This window comes from Crassostrea angulata, chromosome 5, assembly GCF_025612915.1.
Source record: "Crassostrea angulata isolate pt1a10 chromosome 5, ASM2561291v2, whole genome shotgun sequence".
NCBI classification, from domain to species: Eukaryota; Metazoa; Mollusca; class Bivalvia; order Ostreida; family Ostreidae; genus Magallana; species Magallana angulata.
Window position 1 is genome coordinate 60345032 of NC_069115.1, and position 24329 is coordinate 60369360.

A 24329-nucleotide genomic window follows, 5' to 3' on the forward strand; every position below is an offset into this window, starting at 1 on the left:
TAGGGTTGATTCCTTTTTGTCAGGCATGTTATGTATTAGGTTTTGCCAGTTGACCTTAAGTGGCCTATCCGTCCTAAATATTGATTGGCGCCATCTCCCAGTTCCAGGTCTAAATAGTAATGGTTGTTTAGAAGGTAGGCCCAGTCCCGGTAATGAACTCGATAACCTTTAAACTTCTTTGGTACTAAGTCACCACTATCACACCCACTACTATACCACCTACCCAGGCTTTCTGTGGCTGAGTGACCGACTGAAAAATACTTTTTTCCATATAAGTTTGTAACTTGATACCGTTACCTGAGTGGATTTCCATACATGTCTCGAGATACACATACTTTAATCAATTGAATCCAGTTGTGAGGTATCACACTGGCTAATAACATTCTTTACACCCTGTGGAGCCTACGCAAAAACATAAAACCCAATTGACTTAAACATTATAGCATCGGTTATCGACTTGCATTTCAATTTGCATAAAATATAAGGAAAATTAACGTCAATTGTAACTGAAACAATTCATTAAAATCTAACTACAAACTATTTCGCCTCTCTTGATGCTTGGGGAAAATAAAGTAAAGAGCAGCGCGTTCTGCAATTTGTTTTGAGAGCATTAATTTATCAATTTATTTGAGACACAAGTCCTTCTTCTCCTATTAGCTGATTTTGGTAGATTCTTAGAATAGTGTTTAAAATTTGGAAAAAAGGCCAATATTGAAATCAACCAGAGGCCTTGGGTTAGAAGCAATACCCTTTCGGTTCTAATGCTATTATCCGGCGTATCATCCACTTCGACATAGATACGCTGAACGAATAAGGAGCAACATTTGCCCTCCGGACCTTGGAATTCTCATTGAACTACCTCTCCCTGTTCTCTCCAGGTCCGGTGCTCATTTTCTACCGTACGAACCTATTCCTAAGCTTACATATTTGGCCTAATTTATCCTTTCTGACAAAATATCCTCCGCACTCCTAAAGTCAAGCAATCGTTTTGGTAAAAAAAAGTATTTGATTCATAAGGGATTTTTAAGCAGGCAAGGCTTCAGATGCGGTAAGGGCGGACACAGAACAGGTGCCGTAATATTGACATAAAAAAGCCGATGTTATTTTTAAAAGAAAAATGGTTTGAACATTTTGAAGGATTGAATAGACACTTATTCCAATGTAATGACATTTGTGAACAATATGTGTTTGTATATATTAAATTTAATAATTATGATTGTTAGGAATAAAATTAACGTCGTGGGATAGAAGGTTTGTCCGTGATAAAAGGGTCTACTCAGGGGTCATCACATGGTTGATAGTGAACGCAGAGTAAAACATTTCCTGGAGCCAGATTATCATGGCCATTTATTGCAGAGGTAATATACAGTGTTATCAATGTACTGTTACACTAAATTTCACAAACATTAAGTATTCAGTATACACTGTTATTTTAAACGTGGCTATAAAAGAACAAGAAAACATTGGTAAATTTTCAGTCAGCTGAAGATATGTCGCTTTAAGTAACAAATTATATCAATTTTGCATTGTGTTGTAACTAAGAAGTCTTTTTTAAACTGTCAAATTATATGACTATTATAAATTGTTGTATATTTATATATTATGAGAAATAAGATTAAATAAGAACTATGAAACTAATCCCATGAAAATAATTAAACGAACTGTTTTAACTCGATGCCACAACAACACCAACTTCTACTACGAAAACAACATTAAGACAAAAATAACAATATCAGAGACAACAAAAACAACATTAGAGACAACAATAACAACATCAGAGACAACGACAACAACAACGACGCAGACAAATACAACAACAACAACAACAGCAACAAGGATGTAGCCGATAATAACGATGGCGACACGGCGTCACGACGACAACAACGGCACGTGTTGCTTTACAGAATTTACAACAACGACGACAACAACTACAGCATCAGAGACTACGATAACAAAGACGATGACATCAATAACAACAAAAGGATATCAACGATAATAAAACAGTACCACTGCGATAACAACGACAACATTTGATGCCTGGCATTTTTTATGCGTTTCTTGAAGCGTTGGCAATATTGACACAATATCGTGTGCTTACATTGTAATAATGCTTCCATGTTTCTAAGCAGAACACAGTGTGTTTCTCACAATATTGTGTTTTTAGTTAGTGGTGAAACTGAACAAATTCAAAACATAACATTCCAGATAAAAATGATATTTTAACAGAAGGTATTTTATTTTTTGAGTAGGTACATGTTTTTAGATATATATCATGTTTTAAGATATATATCATCATTATGTGTTCATAATGTTTAAAATGGTTTAAATTGAGAATTATCTTGAATTGTTCGGGAAATGCACAAAAATTGTTGCGACATTGCATATATACTCCATTATAATCGCCTAGTATTAGGTAGTGAAAATTAGCACACATGTTCAACAAACCAAAACAAGAACTTGAATTATTAAAAAAATGACTAATTGTACATAAACACGTAGTTTATATGTTCTTGGTGCAAACGCTTTCAACATTAATTTATTCTTTTTGTGCAATTAAAAAAGATACAATAATAAATAAAAAATCTACAAATATGTTCAACGGAAATTTGACGGTCATTTTTACTTTAATGAAAGTTTTAAGTTTTCTTATTGATTTTTATATTTTATTCAAGAACATAGTCATTGCTGCAGCAGGTATTTTCAACTTTCCAGAGATACGGGTCACTCACAGTTAAAAAAAAATTATGCATAATGTATGTCTATCTGCATTGTTTATTTCTCAACCGCCATACGGCACAAAGAAGAATCACCTCACTACATTGATAAAAAAAACAAAAAAAACTTTAAATGTTACACTTCTTAATACAATAGCTGCGATATTTTATGTTCAGGTCGTATAAAATAGCTCTTTGTTTCTAGTTTACCGGCAATATTTGTTAAAATCCTAAATCCACCCAAGATGTCCGTGCCAGTCGGCAATATTTGTCTGTTTCCTGATTAAATAATGTAATTATCTCCAACCTCCCAATCACAGGCATTATGTTCGGCGAAATCTTCACTGTTTGTGCTCAGACTGCATGAATCAGTGGTAAGTCAGAGATTATCTTAATTTGCATTGTATGTTGCGTCCTTAAGGGATCCGATCTCGTAGGATACTTCTGCGCCATGCGCTCTAAAATATTAATTCTGAGCAGCTTTCGTATCCACAGTGTACATGCATAGACTGTGTGTAAAACATCATATATCTAAAGTTGTTAATTTCTTTAGGAACATTGCAGTCCTCATTGTCCCTCATCTATAGGTTTAACAATAACAATTTCAGTCTGGGATGTCAATGTCCTCTTACAGTGTCCTTTACCATGTGTTTGTCAGCTGTTGTTTCTGGTGCAGTTTGAAGCTCTTGACCTTATCAGGCAAACATCATATTTTTTAATATCGGTTCAGAAGTATCCCTTTGTTATTAAATGCCTCAACATTATTATTCTATTTTATTTGATGATAAACAAACGATTACCTTTGTAATGAATGTATTAACTCATCTTGTGTTTAAAACAAAATATATTTATGGTTGACATTGATTTGGGTGACATCAAAACTCGAGACTTTTCCTTCCAAGTTAGCAATAACATATTTTTTTCGAACCGTGTCTTCCATTTAAATCTGTCGGCTAATTTCCGGTAAGACATAATCAAGTACATATGTTTGATACCTAAACATATCAATCTGTTCTTATTAGATATATATTTTTTCATCTTTTCATTACATATGCAATTTATAATTATAAATTGTTTTATGCAGACGAATGTATTTTTAATCTGTAGATATAAACAACATTATTTTAACATGCACAGCTTTCCCCATGGGGAGCCCCTTAGTTTTAATGCTGAATTTGAAGCAATCTGATTGGCTGAAATATAGCGCAGTGGGTTAGCGGGTTCACTACAAACCTGTAGGTCATGAATTCGAATCCCGTTGAGGACAATAAAATTTTGGATTGCAGTAAATCCGCAATTGAGGTCACTTTAGGGTATTTAGGTTCACGCTCTTCTGAGCAAGGTCCATTTTGACAAAATCAGGGACACTGGTAATGCGTTCATGCTTTGACAAAACTATACACCGATGCTTGATCATATGCGACTAGATAGTAAGCGTTACAAGGGGCACAGCTTCAGAATAGGGGCTGCAACATCATCAGCTGAGAGGGGTTTATCTGATGCTCAAATTATAACTTAAGGGAGATGGAATTCAAATGCCTTCCAAAAATATATTAGACCCCACCCATAATGCACTCTAAGTATCTGTCGTTCAATTTATGAACAAAGGTACCTGCTTGGACTGGTACTTCGTAATTTACTACTACATATCTTGTTACCTGCTTGGGCTGGTAGCAAAGCATTGTCTTTCTCATTACTAATATTTTATTTGATTATTCCAGACTTTGTAAACTGCATGCCATCTGGTTTATGATGTCATTGCAATCTCAGTGAAATTTTGATTTAATTGCGTTGTTTGCTTAAATATATGTATTGTAGAAGGCTTTGCGATATGTCATTAGTGTGTTTTAGTAGGTAGATTTAGTTAGTTTTTAGTTGCTGTAGGTCATGGTTACTTGCTTGGGCCAGTAACTCACATTTAATCTGTATCATAGCTGCTAAGCTTACTACATAAAACTATTTTCTTTTAACTTATTATGCAGTTTAGATTTACTGTTAAGTCTTGTATTTACATCATATATCTTTTAGTCAATTATTGTTAAAGTGATGTAGAAGAGCGTTGTAATGTGCCTGCAATGGCCATGGCGGGGTAGTTGGGAGAATTTTACAACCCTCCCAACTGGTTGCCTATTCCCCCACCTTCTGCCATCAGTTTGTATTATAAATAATTTACTAATGTGTTTGAATGCATAATTTACCTTGTATAATATTCTGCTCTACATATTATATATGTTGCAGTTGGTTTTAACATATGTTTCTTACAGTTACAGTATTTTGATTTCTGTTCTACTTGAACTATTGGTATGTACTATAGATGATATACGTCAATGTTAATATGTTTTGATCAGGATATAATCATATTCTTATCAATAAAATTTTCAACACATTTGTGAGTTTGTTTGATGTGTAGGTAGGAGAATGAGGAGGCATAAATACTATTAAATAGTAGATGTATTTTGTGTAAGACTTTTACTGTTGAAGCATGTTTTGTCGGTATGAGACCACAGCCCTTGTATTTCACGTAAAATTATTTTTGACTATAGATAGTGTCTATAGATCTCACAAAAACCACCAAATCTTCCCACAATTAAATGTAATACTGAATACAATGTTAGGAAGAAAATATGACTTTTGTTTCCATAGTTCTCCTCAGTAGAAATTAATTAAAAAATTACTTCAAATTATGTCAATAGTGCTTGAAAATTAATTCCGTCTGATGATTTTTTTTTAATTAAATCGCTTACCATCAAGTAAAGAAATGATACATATTAATTGACAACATATATCCAACCATAAATCTATATCTAAACCCTTAGATGGTTTTAATATAAATACATTAATTGATTTTGGAGACAATCCCCATACTGGACATAGTTATTTGGGCCCCAGTTGCGATTAACTGCTATATTAACTGGCTATTATAGTTGGAGTTTTGACTTGTGGTTAACTACATTGAACTATCCTGTTACTCAACCACTGATCTTTGTATTTGAGAGATGCTTTATTTAGACTTTGTCTGATACTCACTTTCACAGCACTATTAAGGTGGCTCACTACCTTGAAATATGTTCTTAAATCAGCAGGAAATTACTTGATTAAGATAGATATGTTGATGGATAAGAAGTATTTCAGTTCAATAGGCAAAAGAAATATGCAGTTTTGGATGAAAAATAACTTTTTCGAAAATATAATTCATAAACATGAACATAACCTACAGGCGGATTCGAACTCATGATCTGCGTTTCAGAAGCCCAATACTTTAACCACTGATGAGCTACGATATTATGCAATCCAATCAAACGATAAGAACTGTTCTGACATTCACACATTTAAATCGCCATCTTGTGACGTAGTATCTTAAAAAGTATAAGACTAGGTGTAGTGAGGTACCTAAAGGTGTGCTACGAAAAATTGAACGGATTTAAATGTCAATAAATTGATGCATCTATTTTTTACAAATAATTCGTGTATAGTTAGGATATTATGATTTAAATTTGATAAATGAAACAGCATATATTTTAAATGTCGTTTTCTATCACATTGATAGTCATATGAATTGACAGTCAAGTGACATATTTTGCTTATTCTCCCGAATGAATATCATAAGCAGATTGCAGTAGCGCAAGGTCATTTCCTTATTTGAATTGAAACACATAAATATGAAGAAATTATCCTATCTTGTCGTTGCTAAAAAGTGATGTTGCGTTGTTTAGAGTTGGTGTTTTATTATAATAAATTATAATAAATATCAATGAAATAACCTTCTGTTGAAATTTATATGATGTTCGCTTAATATTTCACATATTGTTGAAGTCAGATTACAGAGTCCATTAAAGTAATTACATTTTTTTAATAAAGCAAACTCCTCTAAATTTATGTTCAAAAGATGATAAAGACTTGTTACGTGTACGATTTTGTAAAATGTGAATTTGGATGGGCTTATCGGTATCACAAATTTAATGTTATTTAAATTGTTTGTAGTTTATGCGTCGTTTATCTATGAAATGAATTTTCAGTATTAAAAAATAAATTGATCCCCTGATCCCTACGGATGATATTTGACAATATATACAGTATGACGTTAAATTGACAAGTGCATGTCAATCAAAAAGTTGTTTATATTTAACGTTGAAAGATGTACTTGACCTCAAGTTGTATGCAAACGTTATATTTTATGTAGATTATCAGGTTTGTACAGACAAAAATAGAAAATTATTTTAATTTAGCATAGTATAGCATAGAAATAACATAGTATACCTTAGCAGCAAGCGTCATTTGAGAATCAATCAAATTAAGTTCAAATTAAATTAGATAAAAATAATGTTTTCACTAAAAAGCTTACAACATCAGGATATCCTCTGAGTGCTACAGAATAGGTCATTTTTTTATCATATAACGTTATGAAACGTTTTACTACTCAACACAAATCAAACTACAGAGACATTATGCAAAAAACTAGTAAAAATTCCAATGGCAATTCGCTGCTACAACCTTTGTTTTTTTTTTAAATATCATAATATTAAAAAAAAAGACACTTTCAATACAAGACAGTCTTACATATATTCGGGCCCCATTTGCAACTGACATCTAAACTACCTATCTATCATAGTATATTTATAGAAATATCTCGTTAATCCACCACTTAGATTGTATTTGTAAGAGGATATTATAGGGTTTGTCTGTTGCACAACACGTTGGACTATCTATAAATGTATTTAAAATAAAACAAATTTAATTATCCAGGCTTACTTAAGCTGACTAAATCAGAATATTTTCCCAGTGTAACGCATGATTTGACAGGTATACCTATACTCCCTGTAACATGGTCCGGAACACTCCAGCCAATGGTGAATTACACTGGACATACCGCTATTTTGTTTTAAAAAGCTATTTAATAAAATATATTGGTTTTGAAAAATTATATTGCTGAACATGTATTTTAGATTTTTATTGTAATAAATTATAAAGTAATGTATTTAGGATAATGTGCACGATTTGATTATTTTGTAATTACCCTAAAAACATAATGGTTTTGGATTCAAGATACTTTTAATATCAAGAACTGCGCATTAGAAAAGTGATTAAAATTTATGGATAAATATTATCATTTGAACAAAAAAAATATTAAACATTCAAATTAAAATCATAGAAGAAGATTCGTTGCAGTGTTAATATGATTTATTCATTTTTATGGCTGTACTGAAAATTAGTAATTTTAGTGACACTTGATTACAATGCTAAGTGGCGATTCAAACATAGTGCGATTCTGTTTTCCCATAGTGCTCCACACGATTTATTATTTGTTATAGGCATAATCTAGCTGTAAGATTATGATTGCTTGGTGGGTAAGTTTAGGAAGCATAAGGAAAACTAAGGTTATTAAGGAAGCATGTGTACAACTACAGGCCCTGGAACGTGCTACTACATCAGTTGCATGGTTCGGTTCGTTACACATTTTGAACGTTTATTATGACAAGAATGTTTATTTATTTATGTGATGTATTACAAATGTATTTCATCTTATTTGAAATCGGAACTTCCATCCGTTACCCCGTTTTTGATACGTTGCGTGAAACGTGTACCCAGTGACAACCGGGAAGCGGAGTTAGTTTTAATTTTGATTAGTCTGTTATTATTATTATTTGATTTTAGATAAATGTAATCATTAAGATAGATTAAAAGAACTGTTTGATTTTACTCCGATATAGTTTTGTAAATTCAGCGAGTGTCAATGCTTTTACATAGCATCTCAAGTTTTTTTCTAAACATGTACTTTAATGGAAGTCATTAAATATTTCTAATCCATTTAAAATTGTTATGGAAAATTGCCCCGAGTTTATTCCGATATTTCTTTAGTTTCATTTATCGTTGACTTTATTATCGGCTAGTTGTTATTTTTTACAAGCATCTATCTTTTTCTTTATTCATAATTCGTTTGATAATTTTTTTATTGCGTACTACTGTAGTGCTATTGCCGATCGAATTCCCTTAGTGAATAGACAATATAAAATTACACGCAGTTAATGATAATATAAACAATGAATTTCAGATAGGAAGTCTTGAAATCAATTGTTCTTTAGTTTTTTGACACAAATTTTTATTTATTTTAAATTGATTCTATGATTTTCTGCAGTTGATCATATACACATATCATACCTACATGTAACCCGTCATCGCTTCTCTTCATCTGAACTAAGATCGCGTGTGTAGTCAAAATATGACTGTGAGTTTTTGTCTATCCGTTAAACTATACATGTACATGTAACATATTTAAAATTTTCTTAAGATATGTATCTTCACTGTATGCATGCGATTTAACTGACGTTTTACACATGCTGACTAATCTGTTTATATTTAATTTCCCTTTTTACTCACATACCTTTCGTAAACAGGGCACGGAAAAATACCCGGTAATCAACAAATGAATGTTAAAAGTAATAAATATATGAAAAATTTATCTAGTAACAAAAAAAAAATACGACAGCGAGGAAAAGAAACTCTGATCGCAAGTACATGAGTTATTATCATGATTGAATTAATCATGTTGAATAATTTCAAATAAAAACACTCTTTTAAATAAAAATTTTAAAAAACATAAAACGAAATCGTTTTCATTCGATAATTTTCTTCTAGCTAAGTTGCACGCGGCGCATGGTGTGATCTGTACTGTTATACTTCAACTAAAGCGATAATATAGGTCAGTGATAAAACTTTAATTTAAGTATTATAATCAACACTTTCTCTCTCTCTTTTTTCTCTCTCTCTATCTCTCTCTCACTATCTCTCTCTATCGTTTTGAACACAATCACTAAAAGTTTGTACAGTAGACGATATAATCAGATTGATTTCGCCGGTTAAATTTTTGACGCTATTATAAGATTGAAAATAAATTTAAAAAGAGATGTGTTTGTACTTACATGTTCTTGCAAAATGTTATTATCTCATTCATCCATTTACAATATAAAATTAATCAATTGTTGGTACATTAATGTACCCGGTAAATGATATCATAGTTTTATCGCAACTTAATATTTTGTGAAAATCCTGCATGTATAGTGTCGCTGAATCCACGCGCCGATAGTCTTACGTGTAGTTGTTTGTGTACATATCTACAGACAGTTCTTTTGTATTTTAGAGATTAAGAAAAGCCTTGAAACTATCAAAGTAGAAGTAAAATATATTCAGACTATACACACGACAGGTTGTGATGAGTTACCTAACAGGTGTCCGTGGATAGGTGTGAATACCGGCATCCCGTGTACACCTGTTTAACCGCCCAAATATACAGAGTTAGTTGTAAAGTAAAATAACTGCTAAAAAACGAAATAAGAGAATAACACCTGTTGTGTACAGAACCCAAGATGAAAGACACTGTTGTGTTTCTGATCAGCTTCTGTACATATGTATCGCACGAGTGATGTTTGTTCATGTGAAATCACGACGCCATTACCAGCTATGCGGGAAATACAGTTGAAAGTTATTTTAGGGAATGCACATACTTTTTCGTTCAGTGCTTGCTTTTAATTAACTAAGATTTTGTGCATATATTTATATATAGTTTATCAAAAAAGAGTGATTTATTGTTTATTTATCGCTACTTGAATAGCTTAAGCACGAATCAGTCGAGTCACCGGTAATATGTAGTTGTCATTTACTACAGCGCATCCACATATATTAAAAAAATTAATCTGAAATGTTTTCAATTTTCATTTTTGATTGGTTAAAAGTTTTGTTGTCAATTAATTAACAAATCAAAAGGTGTTTTATCAAAAAGGTTTTTTCGATAACAGAAAATAAGATGTTATGGCAAGCTCCCAACATTTCTATCGGATCGTCAGTTATAACATCACGTCTGTTTAGAAAAAAAGCACATGACTTAAATTGATTAGAATTTTGATAAAAAATCAATTGATTAATAAATATATTTGGTAAATTAATTTGAATTTATCTAAGAACAGTACCCGTTTACGTTTTCAGGCCCCGCCGTCACCAAGTTTCCTCAAGTCAATTCTCGGCCTCAAGTCTGGGTATTGACCTCAAGTTTATGCACTTTCCTTTATAGAATTTTAGTTGAGGAATGGTTTGAGGGATTTTAAGTTGTTGTAGACGGTGGAGCCTGATCACAAAAATTTAACTTTACGTTGAAAGCCCCGACAATATTCTGGGAACTTAAGTCGGGATTCTTTTTTTGCTTTCATTACTTGAAAAAGATATAAAATTATATATATTTCAACCCTTGTTTAGCCATGATCTAATGATTTTTAAACACTCTATTTTTTTAACGTCTCGTGTAACGATCTCTCTCTCTCTCTCTCTCTCTCTCTCTCTCTCTCTCATCACTTAAAGCTATCTAAAGTCCAGTATGTACCCAACGTTTTAAATAGTTCATAAAAATCAAAATAGTATTACCACGAATTGGGTGAACATTCTAGTTTACAATGTTTAAGAAATCGACGATTCAAGTTTAATCGAAAACCAAAGAAATGATAAAGGTCTAAGAAAGGAAACTACATTAAAACATGTTTGTAACCGTTTTAATAAATATAACAGTTTTAAATCTTAATAGCTATTATCTAATCCCGTATAAAAAAAATCTAGCAAAACGTATCTGGTCAGCGATAATCGTCCGTATTCATCAAAATATATTATGTCAATATGCAGTATATGGAAGTTGCACGCTTATTGCACGGTACGTTACCCTTTTTTGTCTGTTTTGAGGCGAGTCATAAATTATCTTGCACGCTTTTTCCACGGTACGGTTCGTTAAAAATGAACGGTACGGTTAGATTTGTGAACGGTACGGTTCGTTTTGTGAACGGTACGGTACGCTTTGTGAACGGTACCTTTCGTTTTTTGCACGGAACGGTACAACGTTACGGTTCATTCTAATGGTGTAGTAACACTTTACAGGGTCTGTAAGTGTCTTTTTTTGACTGTTCTATAAAAAATCATAATTCTAAATAACTGTTTTGTATTAAACCAAAACTTATTATTTCCCGATTAGATGCAGATGGCAATGCAAAAAAACCGGGTAGTACATTAATATCATTTCGCTCCTTTATCACGTGATAACTATAAATAGCTAACATATGTTCCTTAATATGTAATAATTTAATTCTGGTTGTAACGCGCTTTCTGATCGGCTAGAACATTATTTTATATCGTATAAAGAATGATACCTAGGTCATAGTAAGACTACCGTCAGAAACACATCAATACGCCTGACGTTACTTTTGAATTTTGTACAATTTTACGTCATTTTAAAGGTCAAATGACCGTTTTTATCTTCAATGAAGAGTAAAAAAAATTATTATAAGCAATGAATTCAATATTTTTTAGTTTTGTACGATATAAAATGGTTTGAAACAGTTTATGCTTTTTTATAAACTGCTTCTTGGTTTATAAAGCGTAAACTGCCCCAAACCATTTTATATCGTATTATAAAACAAATAAATATTGAATTCATTCCTTAAATGAGATAGAACAACATTACCATGCGGTTTCAACAAAACAATAAACATACTAAGTAAAGGCTAAACATCTCAGTCTTATAAAAACTACTGCTTGAATCCTATATTCTCCTTTCTTATACGGTATGCACGGAAAACGGCATGCTGCAACAAAGCAACAAATAACACAGGATTCTTGCAGCACTTTTTAAGTGAAGTATTGATTAAACTATTGATACATGATAAATTTGAACTTCAATATAAACGGGATAGTGTTGTTCTAGTCGGATGTTTATATTGTAGACAACGACAAAGGAAAGTCTGGTCGAGAAAGGATACAATAGTTGCATACTTTTCAACAAAAATTTCAAAAATTAACATATGGTCCAATACTCTCTTTCAATTCTCAACAAATCACACCAAAATACTTTATTACAGTTCTTAGATTTGTTATACTTTGAATCTTTTTATAAAGGTTTCCAGTTAAAACGCAACATTCCAATTTCAGTCATGAGGTCATCAATGTGTAAGTCTATCAAATACAGTCTTATTTATGAAGATAATGTTATAGCCAATTTAACATTATACACATTTTTCCGGATTGAGTTTGAATTGTAGAATATTCCAGATTTTCGGATTTGGTTTCTTATTAGGAATTTCGCTGGGCACGAGCAGTTTAGAGCAGTTTAGATTTTTTCCTAGTCCCTGTGCTGAACACCATTTACATTTACCATGTTTACTATTTTTTTTTCTACGAGAGAACACTTCTAAGTTGGTAAATTAACATGAAATATGCTTGTGTATTGTTTTGTGCAGAAAGTTATAAATAAACGATAGACATAAATGTGTAAACAAAAGTGTTCAACTATGAAGATGTATTTTTAGTAACATGTTAGAATGTTGGCACAAGGGATATATCTAGAATGTTATATAAATTTAAAGCTATAAGTATCATCGTAGCATGTTTCTATTGTATGATATATCGGAATTTAAGGTTTCATTGTTTGGATGCGATGTTTTGTGCACTCTACCATAGGCGTACATATATAGTCATTCATTTGGAATTGTGTCATTTGCTAGTAGTACGAGTTTCGTTATATTTGCTAATTTACTAGAGCATATATATATATAAGTGAAAGTGTTGTTTACAAGAACACGGGCAAATATATTTACTAGAGTGATATTTGTCATATGCTGAGTGTGTTTTTTTGGTTTATTCATAGCATCAAAACTTATGTATGTTTTCTTTGTTTTTCCAGTTAATCACATCTAGTCACATCACGTGTCATTACAGCAAGTCACGTCACCATGTCGTAAATCATCATTCTAGTTATTCAATGACTGAATAAAGATGTGCATTAGCAACAAGTTGACGTTGTGATGTTTTGATATTGAAATAGATATTTAATAAATAAGATTTGTTATTTTGCGGAATTACTTGCAAAAAACATGTTTCTAGAATGATACCATCATGACCCATGAAATAAAATTTTGATAAAGCGTTTCAGTTTACGCTAGCTAACTAAACTCTCCTCCTAATCCTCGGTCTTAAGAATGGCTGCTTAATTTTTGTCCGAAAATATTGAGTAGAAGATATTTTCTGATTATCTGATTACCGCTTAGTATATTTTATGAATCAGGCTTTAATAATAATTGAAAAATATATATATATTTTTGTCATATACAATATTAAAAATGATCAAATTTAAATGTCATATGCATCTTCAAGAAAGATATAAATAGCGAAAAAAAACGTTTCTTACAGTGTTCTCAGCTGTGATAGCCCCGCAAATGCGTCGATGTCGATCCTTGTTATCTGATTAGACGATAGGGACCTAAATAAACACAATGTTTTATATAAAAATGAGTTTTATTGTAAGAACCAAAATTAGAATAAAAAGTTGATATCAACATATGAATCTAAACCTCGATTTCATAAAAAAAATAATAATGAACATTTTAATCAAAATAATAATGAACATTTCAAAAAAAAATCGTAGTATAAATATAAAGTGTATAAACAACACAAAATATGCTACTTATATATAGCTTTTGTCTGAAAAAATAAACATTTGAGAGTGATATAAATACATTAATGTTATACATTATTGTTACAATAATATTATTTTCTACAATACTTTAATAATGAGATACACATATCAAATATCTAGTTTAAAACCAATTAACTACATCCTTACGCATACAGTAATATGTATGTGTGGTATTCCAAACTATTCGTATTCTTGCTGTATCATCTTTAAATCTACTTTACAGGAATTCTCTGATATTTTTTAAATGCCTTCTCACTTTATCCTGACGTCATCATGGATTAGATGGCAGACTCTTATTAGTCCCCAACCGGTTTTCATCGGAGGGGACTATAGCTTTCCTCTGCGTCCGTCAGTCCGTCTGTCCGTCCGTCCGTCTGTCTATCTGTCCCACTTCAGTTTTCCACACTTTTTTTCTTTATGCGTTTGAGGAATAATATGAAATTTGCTGAACAGCTTCAAAATGTCAAACTACAGATCATTGTAGCGTCTGGTTGACATATTTTCGAGAAAAGTATTTTTTTACATCCAATTTTTTAATTTTTGGGTTCGATATTCTGCATAACAGTGCATTGATATCACAATTTCCACAAACCGGTAGGAGACGTGTATTGCTTATGCAATACTCTCAGAATGCTTGTTTTCAAAGGCATCGTACATAATCAAATGTATATAATGATATTCAAACCGACTTCTGTTTAACAGAAAAATACAAATAGATATGAAAAGAAAAAAATGTTCAAATCAACTCAGTTTTTGACCGTTACTTTTAAAATAGATATGTATTTAAAAAACCAATTATTTGAGCAACTAATTTCTTACGCACATGTAAACGTGTATTTCAAACGTTTCTAAATCAAGAGGTCACATTAGTGTTGGTAATATTTTGTTTGTTTTTTAATTATATCTATTTGAAAAAATTTCCCACTTTGAAATAGCTTCTAACGTTAACATGGCATCAACATAGATAAGAAAACATACTCTTAATGTCAAGAGATACGTAAACAATTTTATATTCAGCAGTTTGTGATACATTAGGAAATGGAAACCAAGAAGAGTATTCATGATTTAGACGGTGTTTGTTTTTCTTTGTATTTTATAGACATAGAGACCAATGTTCTTACATACATGAATTAGTTAACATTGTTTTTGCAGTGATTTTTGCAGTGATTTTGATTGAAAGTTACGAACAGTTTACGAACATGCAATCCTAATTCCTTTACAAATTCATTATCATTATTTAGATTAACTTAAGTATCTCTCAGTATCTATATAAACACCAATCCTAAATGTACATGTACACTGTGTATGTTCTCACCATCGCCGCGGATTTCTGAACTGAACTTTATTTATTTTACAACGATTGATAACCAAGTTGTACAACTTATATTAATATCTCTCGTTTGCACGAATGTTAGCGCGAGGGGGTCTTTGGTGTGGGAAGAAGCCGGAGTACCCGAAAAGAACCCAGGTGTCCAAGCGGGTGACCGCCATAACCTATCACATACAACCATGGGGATCGAACTCGGGTCGCAGCGGTGAAAAGCGAGTGTATTGTCCACTACGCTACTTGGACAAGCGGATTTCTAACAACTAGAGCCTTTAGTTGTTAGCATTATTATTTAGGTATCAATAAATTCTCAATGAAAACATATTATTTCTAAAATTACGATAAAAGTCTGTCCTGTAGGTCGGTTTTTCACACCTACCGTAAATCTCGGTGAATTTCGAGCCTTAAGTTAGTATCATTATTTAGGTATCACAAACTTATTAATGAAAACATTATGATAACAGTGTGTCCTGTCAGTCGGCGCTGTGGAGTACTAACAATGATTTTCTACTTAAACTCTAACACATTAGAGTTAAAAAATTGAATTAAGAATTTTTTTTTGAAATCAAATAACAGAATAGACTGTTCTGAACAGTCAAAAACCGTGCAGGGGATGTCAGGGGCATGTACAGGGAAACAAAGTGGCTTACAGCGGATGATAGTGGCGTACAGGGGCAGACAGGGGCGACACGGGCTTACAGTGGCACACATGGGATGTGTACAGTGGCTGACAGGGGATAACAGGGTGTACAGGGGATGGCAGGGGCTGCATAGGGGATGACAAGGAAAGACAGGGGATTTACATACGGACTGGGGTTTTTAGAGCCAGTAGTGAAAAAAGTAATTATCCAAAAAAAAAAACAGAACAGATAGTTAACACTTGTTTCAGCTTATCCTTTGTCCATGTTAATTTGATTGTTTTTATCATAATGGCATTTACTTAATTATTACTCTATGACGTTCACTCTCTACCATTCAGTTTTGAAAACACAAACTGTTCTTTATTCGTAATAAACTTTTTATGTAGATCTTTTTGGAGTTGAATTATGTCAAAATGCATTATTTATTTCCCGACCGCAATGAGGCGCTCAGAAGGATCGCCCCAAAGCACGGAAAATCTCTAAACGTTTCACAGGTCTTAACATAGTATATGCAATCTTTTATGATTAGAGTACAAAGTAGCTCTTTTCTTCCTTTTTACCTGCGATATTGTAAATATGAGGGATTTCCGTTCCAGTCGGAAGTATTTGGTCTGCTTTCTGTATAATAATGTAACTCTCTATAATAATGTAAGACTCACTTTATCACATTCACAGTGTCCAAATAATACGTGATCAGACTGCATAAACCACTATTAGAGACCATAGAACGTTAAGCACTCAATCCTAAGCTCAATATGGTTAATTTGGCCCTTGGGTTCGATCTAGTAGGACACCGTTGCACTGTGCACTCAAAAAATACTAATTCCGCGCATCATTTAACCCACATAGTAACTAAACAGACTTGGTACGCAACATCATATATCCAAAGTTGCTAATTTATCATCAAGCACTTTGGAGTCAGTCTTGCTTTCTCACCTTAAAATTTAACATATTGAGGTGGCGTGGCATTTGCGCTCTAACGTGTTTATTAGCTGCAATATTAGATGCACTTTAAAGTTCCAGACCTTCCTATATTCTTAAATACAGGTGGTTTAGAAATACCCTCTTGATATAAAATGATTCATATACCATCATTTTCTATTTTTAGGATAACTAAAATAATAGACATTTTACTATCTTTATTTACTCATTGCATTTTATAATGTTTATCTGATCTGAGATCTTTGGTCATCTGTTTTAATTGGAATGACATGAAAGAATTGAAGATATCTAATAACCTGTTTTTCATTCTAGCAAAATCATAATTCTCAAACAATCCCTTCTCTCATGAATATTCTCCGATATTCTCAAGTATGTTAGCTATGTCTTCTTACAATTAGCAGGAAAGACATTCGACTACCTATTATTGAGACCTTTGTTATTCTGTACATAGGCTTAACCATTGTTATGAAGAAGGAAACATTGCAAAATATAAAGAAAAATGAGAAAGTGTTCACTTGTTTGCAAATTTGCGGGAATTATATCATTTTGGTGACGTCATAGATAAAAAGCAAATGAGCATTGATGAATAAAATTAGGATTAAAGTGATAAGCATCCTCTGTATAATGGTTTATAAAGATTTGATTTTTATGCGATACTATTTAAAAATTAAAATTGGTAGCAGATATTTGACCATACAAAATACAGTCCTTTATTAAAAAGTTGGCACCTTTGGCTTACTATTAGCAATTCCGTTTAACAGACTGAGGTTCGCCTATTTAGCAGCTCAGTAACAAAATTTGAAATGTAACCCAACTGCATTCTTAGACACATCCTGATATTAACACCATTCTATCAATTGAACCAAGCTGTGCGTCCTGCTAGCCAATGACGTTCTCTACAACCGTTAATAGTCTCAACATCGTCATATGACTAGTAGTTCTCGTTAACTTTACTCATATAAAGATTCACGTTTATATTGCCTCTTTTATAGACCGAGAAAGTAAGCATCGCCTTCAATGAACAAAGGGCAGTAAGCTTACCTTTTTTGCCCAATATTTGTTTTGTTTTTGGTTTTTTTTCAACCAAGTTCAACCTTTAACACAATATAATTTTATTTTTTTTGGGTTGTTTATTTTTTAGTATATCATCGCAAAAACACAGCAATGTTTTAAAGTCAACAATGTTTTAAGTCGAGTTATCCCTCTTTTGATTGGAGTAGTTTCCGGATATGGCGTTTTTTCTATGAAACGTTTACATTCCCCAAAAGAATTAGATATGGCCACTCGCAGGCAGCACGGTAAAAGTTTAACAGATTAATCAAAATAACAAAAGAAATAATGTCTGATTTTTTTTTTTTTGGTTTCCATGCGGTCACCGTTTTAAAAAATGTTTTTGTTCAATTGGCGAATTGTTCGGTTCCGATTTCGGTTTTTATAACAGCAGACTAAATGTGAAGTTAAAATTATTTCATTAGCTGGTAAGAATATGTTAAAATAGTATAAGACTTAAAGATACAAGTATGAAACATCATTTGAACATGGTATTGTAATTGATATGCATTCTTTATTATGTTTACGAGATCGACATACAGCTGAGCGATCGACAACTTGCATGATTGACAGTGAACGCTAACAACTTCATGTGAAATACAGTCTTATTCCTAATGAAGAAAATTCAATAAAATTAAAATGGAAAGAAATATTGTTGTTGAAGTCTCTTCCGTATAGAATTCCGTAAAGAATGAGAACTTAGATTAGTAAGTACACGACTAGACTGTTTTTTATCAACCGCTGATCGAATGTCAGCTGATTATGCATAGCATAACAGCATCTTAATAGTTTGAAAGTTCACAATGCATGAACTATCCATTCAAACAAAAATGCGTCCGTTCTATTTATAACATAAGACCATTTACTATAACTTTAGTGTGAATGATCTTGCCCTCTATTTCCGATGTTAGGTTTTTTATGTTTTTGAGTCAATGATACCCTAAGACACAATTGCTATAAGGTAACCCATATGTATTCTTGTTTATGACAGGGGTCATTTTTCTTCATATTTAACATGAAAATAAAATGACCCTGGGTCTTTTTTCTTCAAAATAATTCAATAATTATACAGCTCGGGAGGGAGGGGGGGGGGTTGTCATTATTCTACGTCGAAATATGTCCCCCGGTTATTTTTCTGCAGGGGTTGTTACTATTCTTTACACCGGCTCTAGCTAAAATCTACTACATTTTGATTTAAACAATGAGACCATCCTTCATAAATGAGCAAGGTGTTAAAGTGAGAAAAACCAAGTATGGTGTTTTTATATAACGTGAACCATTGGATATTTTCTTCTATATATATCACAACTGTTATGGGTTAAAAACTGTTTACGGAACTTTTTTATTTTGAAATTTACTCCGTAAAATGGCTTTTCATAAATAATTGATAACATTTTTTGCGTTAGAAACATATTTTTTCTCAAATTCGTTTACAGTTTAAATTATTATAGAACAAAACAGTCGGAGTTATATCAATTAATAAATACAGAGTCATAAAAATCGTGTATCAAAATAGAAGAAATTTAAAAGTTATTTCATTTCGAAAATAAAATACTAGGATAACAGTAGAAATTTCACTCGAAGTGTTTTAGGCTAAGATAACTCCACAAAAGCGTTGTTCTTTATCTTCGTTATCTGATTTTAATATGGGTACCTAAAATAGCACAATTTTTAAAAGTTATCTTGAATATTAAGAAAAAATCAAATAATAATAAAACGAACAAAAACTTTAAAGATATATTTCATAACAAATAACAAAAATAGGGAAAATTGGAATTTAAACCATAAAGAAGAAAAATATGTAGATAAATAAATATAATATAAACATATGCCACTGCTTTGATTTCAAAAATGTTTTTCATAAATGTTGCAATTCTTTGATTTTCTACAATACTTATATTCTAAAAGTATTAAATAATTATCATCACAGTGTATTTATGTCGTCATTTTTATTATGCATAAAAGAAAATGGTGTTTCGAACATGTCAATTTAAAAGTCACCTCACTGGAATAATTGTGTATTTTATTTATATCTCTTAGACACAATTTTCACGATGGCTTTTAAATCCTTTCTTAATACATTATAGCATTACTATCGATTAGATGAAAAGCTCTTAATGATAAGTTCATATGTTCAATTTCTATACGGATATACCGACTATGAATTTTTAAAATCACCATAGTTTGGTCTAGATAGTATATCAAAGTTATTTTTTTTTAATTCCTCGTATTTTTTTTTTGAATTTTTCTGTATGTAATGGCTTAGAAAAAAATATTTTGTAAAAGTATAAAATCTATTTAAATCCATGTTTCTTTTTATACTCAGCCAAAAATTATCATATAGTCCATGGCCGCTTTGAATAAATGATTTTACAATTTTTTTTCCTTTTCTTTATGCAATGTTTTTAATACCGAAAAAGAATGCTGTTGTAAGCGCCATTTAGCATTTTACCAAAACAAGGTCCTTAAATTTATGTTTTCAAAACTCTAATTTTTATGGATGATGTAAAGGAATAAAAACATCAAAACAGAAAATTTCTATTCTGTCCCTACTTCTCAATTAAAAAAAATCTTGACAAAGCCACGCCTAATCGATCTGTTCTCGGTTTCGTGGATAGATGTTTATTGTTTTGGCTTTTTTTTTTGGAGGGGGGGGGGGGGGTTGGAGGGTTGTTTTTTTGGGGGGGGGTGGGGGGTTGTTTGATTTTGCCAAGAAAATCAATAGAAAAAATATTTCTTTTCAACTGTAATATAAACGAGTTCTATTGCACTTGTGGGGTTTGATGAAATAAAATTACTGCAGCGGAATCCAGATACACAATATATAAGATAAACAAAATTTACTGCGTTCTATTTTTTCTACTCGAAATAAATAAATCAAAAGAAATTATAACATTTCTGTGAAACATATTTTGATATAGATATGTTATTTTTGCAAGCCCATTTTTAATGCGCCCTGTTGTACAATTATTCAATAAACATGATAAATTAGGACACGTTCACTATTGTCAAACATACAAGACCAATGATAAGGTACGATTTCAACATGATACAACTTGGTTTTTTTGCATAGTATACTATATGGTTTATAGATTCATTAACTATAACTATAGGATCATTTCAGACCTTGATTTTGAGGTTTGTATGTGTGCTGTATGATGTTTTTAAACAGATTAGAAGGCTTGATTATCGAATTTGCTAATTAAAGAAAAAACAGAATAGTTTCATTCATTTGTGCCCCCAATTCATATTGCTAAGATATGTTACAAAAATTACAATTATAGGTTTTATTTACACAAAAATATCAAAATAGAAATATGTCCGCATTCGTCACACACAATGAAATTTATCATGCAGTATCACAAAAAACAGTCCTATATTAATTTCGTTAAAGGCGATGGCTGCGTAAACATTATAACTTTTGAGAAATGTGGCATTACGTTTTTTTAGTTTTACCTACATCTTAGAAATATGCCAGATTTTCGAAGTAACTTTTCCCTATTGGAAGATAATAAAACTGCATAATCTGGTACTTATACACATATGCTTTCAAGCTGGCATATTGCATTGTCATATACACTAAGCAACTTTTAAATTTTAGAATATATATTGAAAGAAACTGAACCTTGAAGAAACTGAACCTTGTTTTACAAATTATTTCATCGTAAATGTAATTGAAAACTGTGTATGTATAGTGAATGAACTGATTTTACCATTTAATACAAAATGTATATACGTTTCAAACTTATCGATCAAAACAATCATTTGCACTTTATTCAAAGGCTCACACCCTTTGTTTCTCTCTTAACCCTTACCTAGTGTAAACAGAAATAACTTTGCTGCTAACAATCACAAAACACGAAGACAAAATATGCACTGGAATCCGCACCATACTTGTTGAGACTTAATGAAGCGCTGACATGACTGCACTTAGCTAAAATTGCATATAAATTTATTTGTCTGTGAGGGTCTGACCTAGTAGGAATCGTCAACATGGTGTAGTCTAAAATATCAAAGCAGTTTTTGAACCCAAAGTGTACCTGCACCGACATCAAAATAACTCATTAAAGGGTTCATAAGAACCGTGGTGACATTTTGAGTTTTCAATAGTTTACATCTCTTCCCCGTCAACAATTGTTTGTTCCTGACCCTCTCAGTTTCGTATTATCATTTTTTAGGTTGTTTAAAACTGGCCAATCAAGTGTTAGAACTGCCTCTAACAATCAACATGAGTTGTCATTCGTTTCTCTGAGAAAGGCACATGACTCCTGCAATCTGAAGTATGACAGTTAAACCTGGTATAATTATTGTTATTCATAAAGCATGGGTGAAGATATCAAAAGTTGTTTCTGAGCTTGCTGTGGATATTTTCTCCCGGTGCTTATAGTTCCTGCAACTCCTAGAATACCAATCACATCGATTCTCTTTTACAAATCTTTTTTTCACGCTCTGCATAGAATTACTACATAGACTAAATAATTTTCCGTTTTTTCCCATTTCAGTAAGTACAAAAAAACTACTGAAATAAAAAAAAATCTGGAAACTCAATTTAGATTTTGTTGTTGTTGTTCTACTTGACGGACCTGGTCAATCTTATTTTTCTTTATAGCAGGTTTTATCGCGCGTTCAGGAGTAATCAGCTTTTGTCCCGTCTATCTATTAGTGCAACCAATAGAAAGCTAGTAATGTAACTCCTCTAGAAATACGTTTAAGGTGAGGTTACTACTCAAAAGCTTTTGTGTAGTGTCTATGTCTCCCTGACCTTTGGTTATAGCACTATTTATATCTGATCTGGAGGTACGATAGTTTTCTGAGGGAAGTGTTCACAGAATTCTTTGGCATTTTAAAACACCCTTATTGCACCTACCACGGATTATAAAAAATCATAAGTGACGTTTCCGCTCTTTTTACCCAGAAAAAATAAACAACTGTAGTTACTAAAGACTGCATTGTTGAACTGAGAATTAAATAGTCTAAACTTCTTTGTCCGTTGTACTTAAGGAAGCTCAATTTTTTTGTTTCTGTCACTCTGAGTGGTAAAATTGAGGAAATAGAGGCTCTTTTAAAAAATAATCATGAGAAAATTGAGCATTGCAAGTACACCATTTCCTTACTGGACAGAAATCATTTCTACTCCCTAATGTGAGGTTGTTTGCCTATCAGCACGCAATAAGAGACATGTTCCTGAAACTCAAGTAAACTACACTAGGATACCGTGTCAGTGTTACGGATGTTACACATATACCATCATACATCCTGTAATTTGAGGCGGAAACTAGAACCCAATCTGGTACATTTTGGATCGACAGCAGATCACATAGAACATATCATCCACAGTCACCAGAATACATTGTAATTTGCGTAACAACGTATAAGATTGAGAAAAACTCTGCAATTCTCGGGATTGTATCCAAAAGAATTCGGAGTTAAACACATCTTCACCTAAAAACTGGTCACATTCTTCAGGTGTAAGACCCTACTACGGGGAATCGGCACGTATTCAAACCTGGACAAACCTTCACAAACCTTGCTTGAGAAGTTCATAGAACTGCCGTTGCAATGAAGAATTTTGACCCAGGTTGAAAATTGACCTGGGGGTATTTTTTCAACTTTGAATATTGAGACGAAATGTGTTGAACAAAGATCCTTTTCTGTTAAAAAATTGGCCTGCATCGTAGAATTTTGATCATGAAACTGGGTCAAAAATTTACCAGCAAATAAGCACAATTAAAGAATTAATATTCATAACTTAGGTTTATCAAACTAAAAACTTTCAGTTTTTACATACTTATTCTTTAGATTTACATGTTAACCTGTTTCAACAGGCGGAAAAAAAGAGATTTAAATGATTATTTTTCGAATTTATATGTTATCTCTTTAAATATGTTAAAACTATTGTATTTATTAAACTTTTTTAGTATAATTTCGTGGGTTTTTTTTATCGATATGAAATCTAGGTTTTAAAACATTTGTTTTAATAGGAATATTTGAATTTATGGTTACACGATAAAACTATTTATTTCAGTAAAACTTTTTTTTTAATTTGCTGGACGTGTGTAAAAAAAAATAATTTTTACAAATCACAATGTCATATCGTTTAATTTTGGTTTTGCACTTTCCCAGTTAATTGAAACTTTGGTACTGTTCATAGTTAC

General features: G+C 32.0%; 1 protein-coding gene across 1 annotated transcript in view; it reads right to left on the minus strand.

Annotated features, from left to right (window-relative positions):
* Nucleotides 1–24329, minus strand: part of LOC128182853 (phospholipase A2 inhibitor-like) — a 309453-nt gene that overhangs the window by 145683 nt on the left and 139441 nt on the right. Inside the window, exon 5 of the mRNA XM_052851613.1 lies at nt 13927–13998. Coding sequence (XP_052707573.1) covers nt 13927–13998 — 72 coding nt within the window. The remainder of the gene's footprint in view (nt 1–13926; nt 13999–24329) is intronic.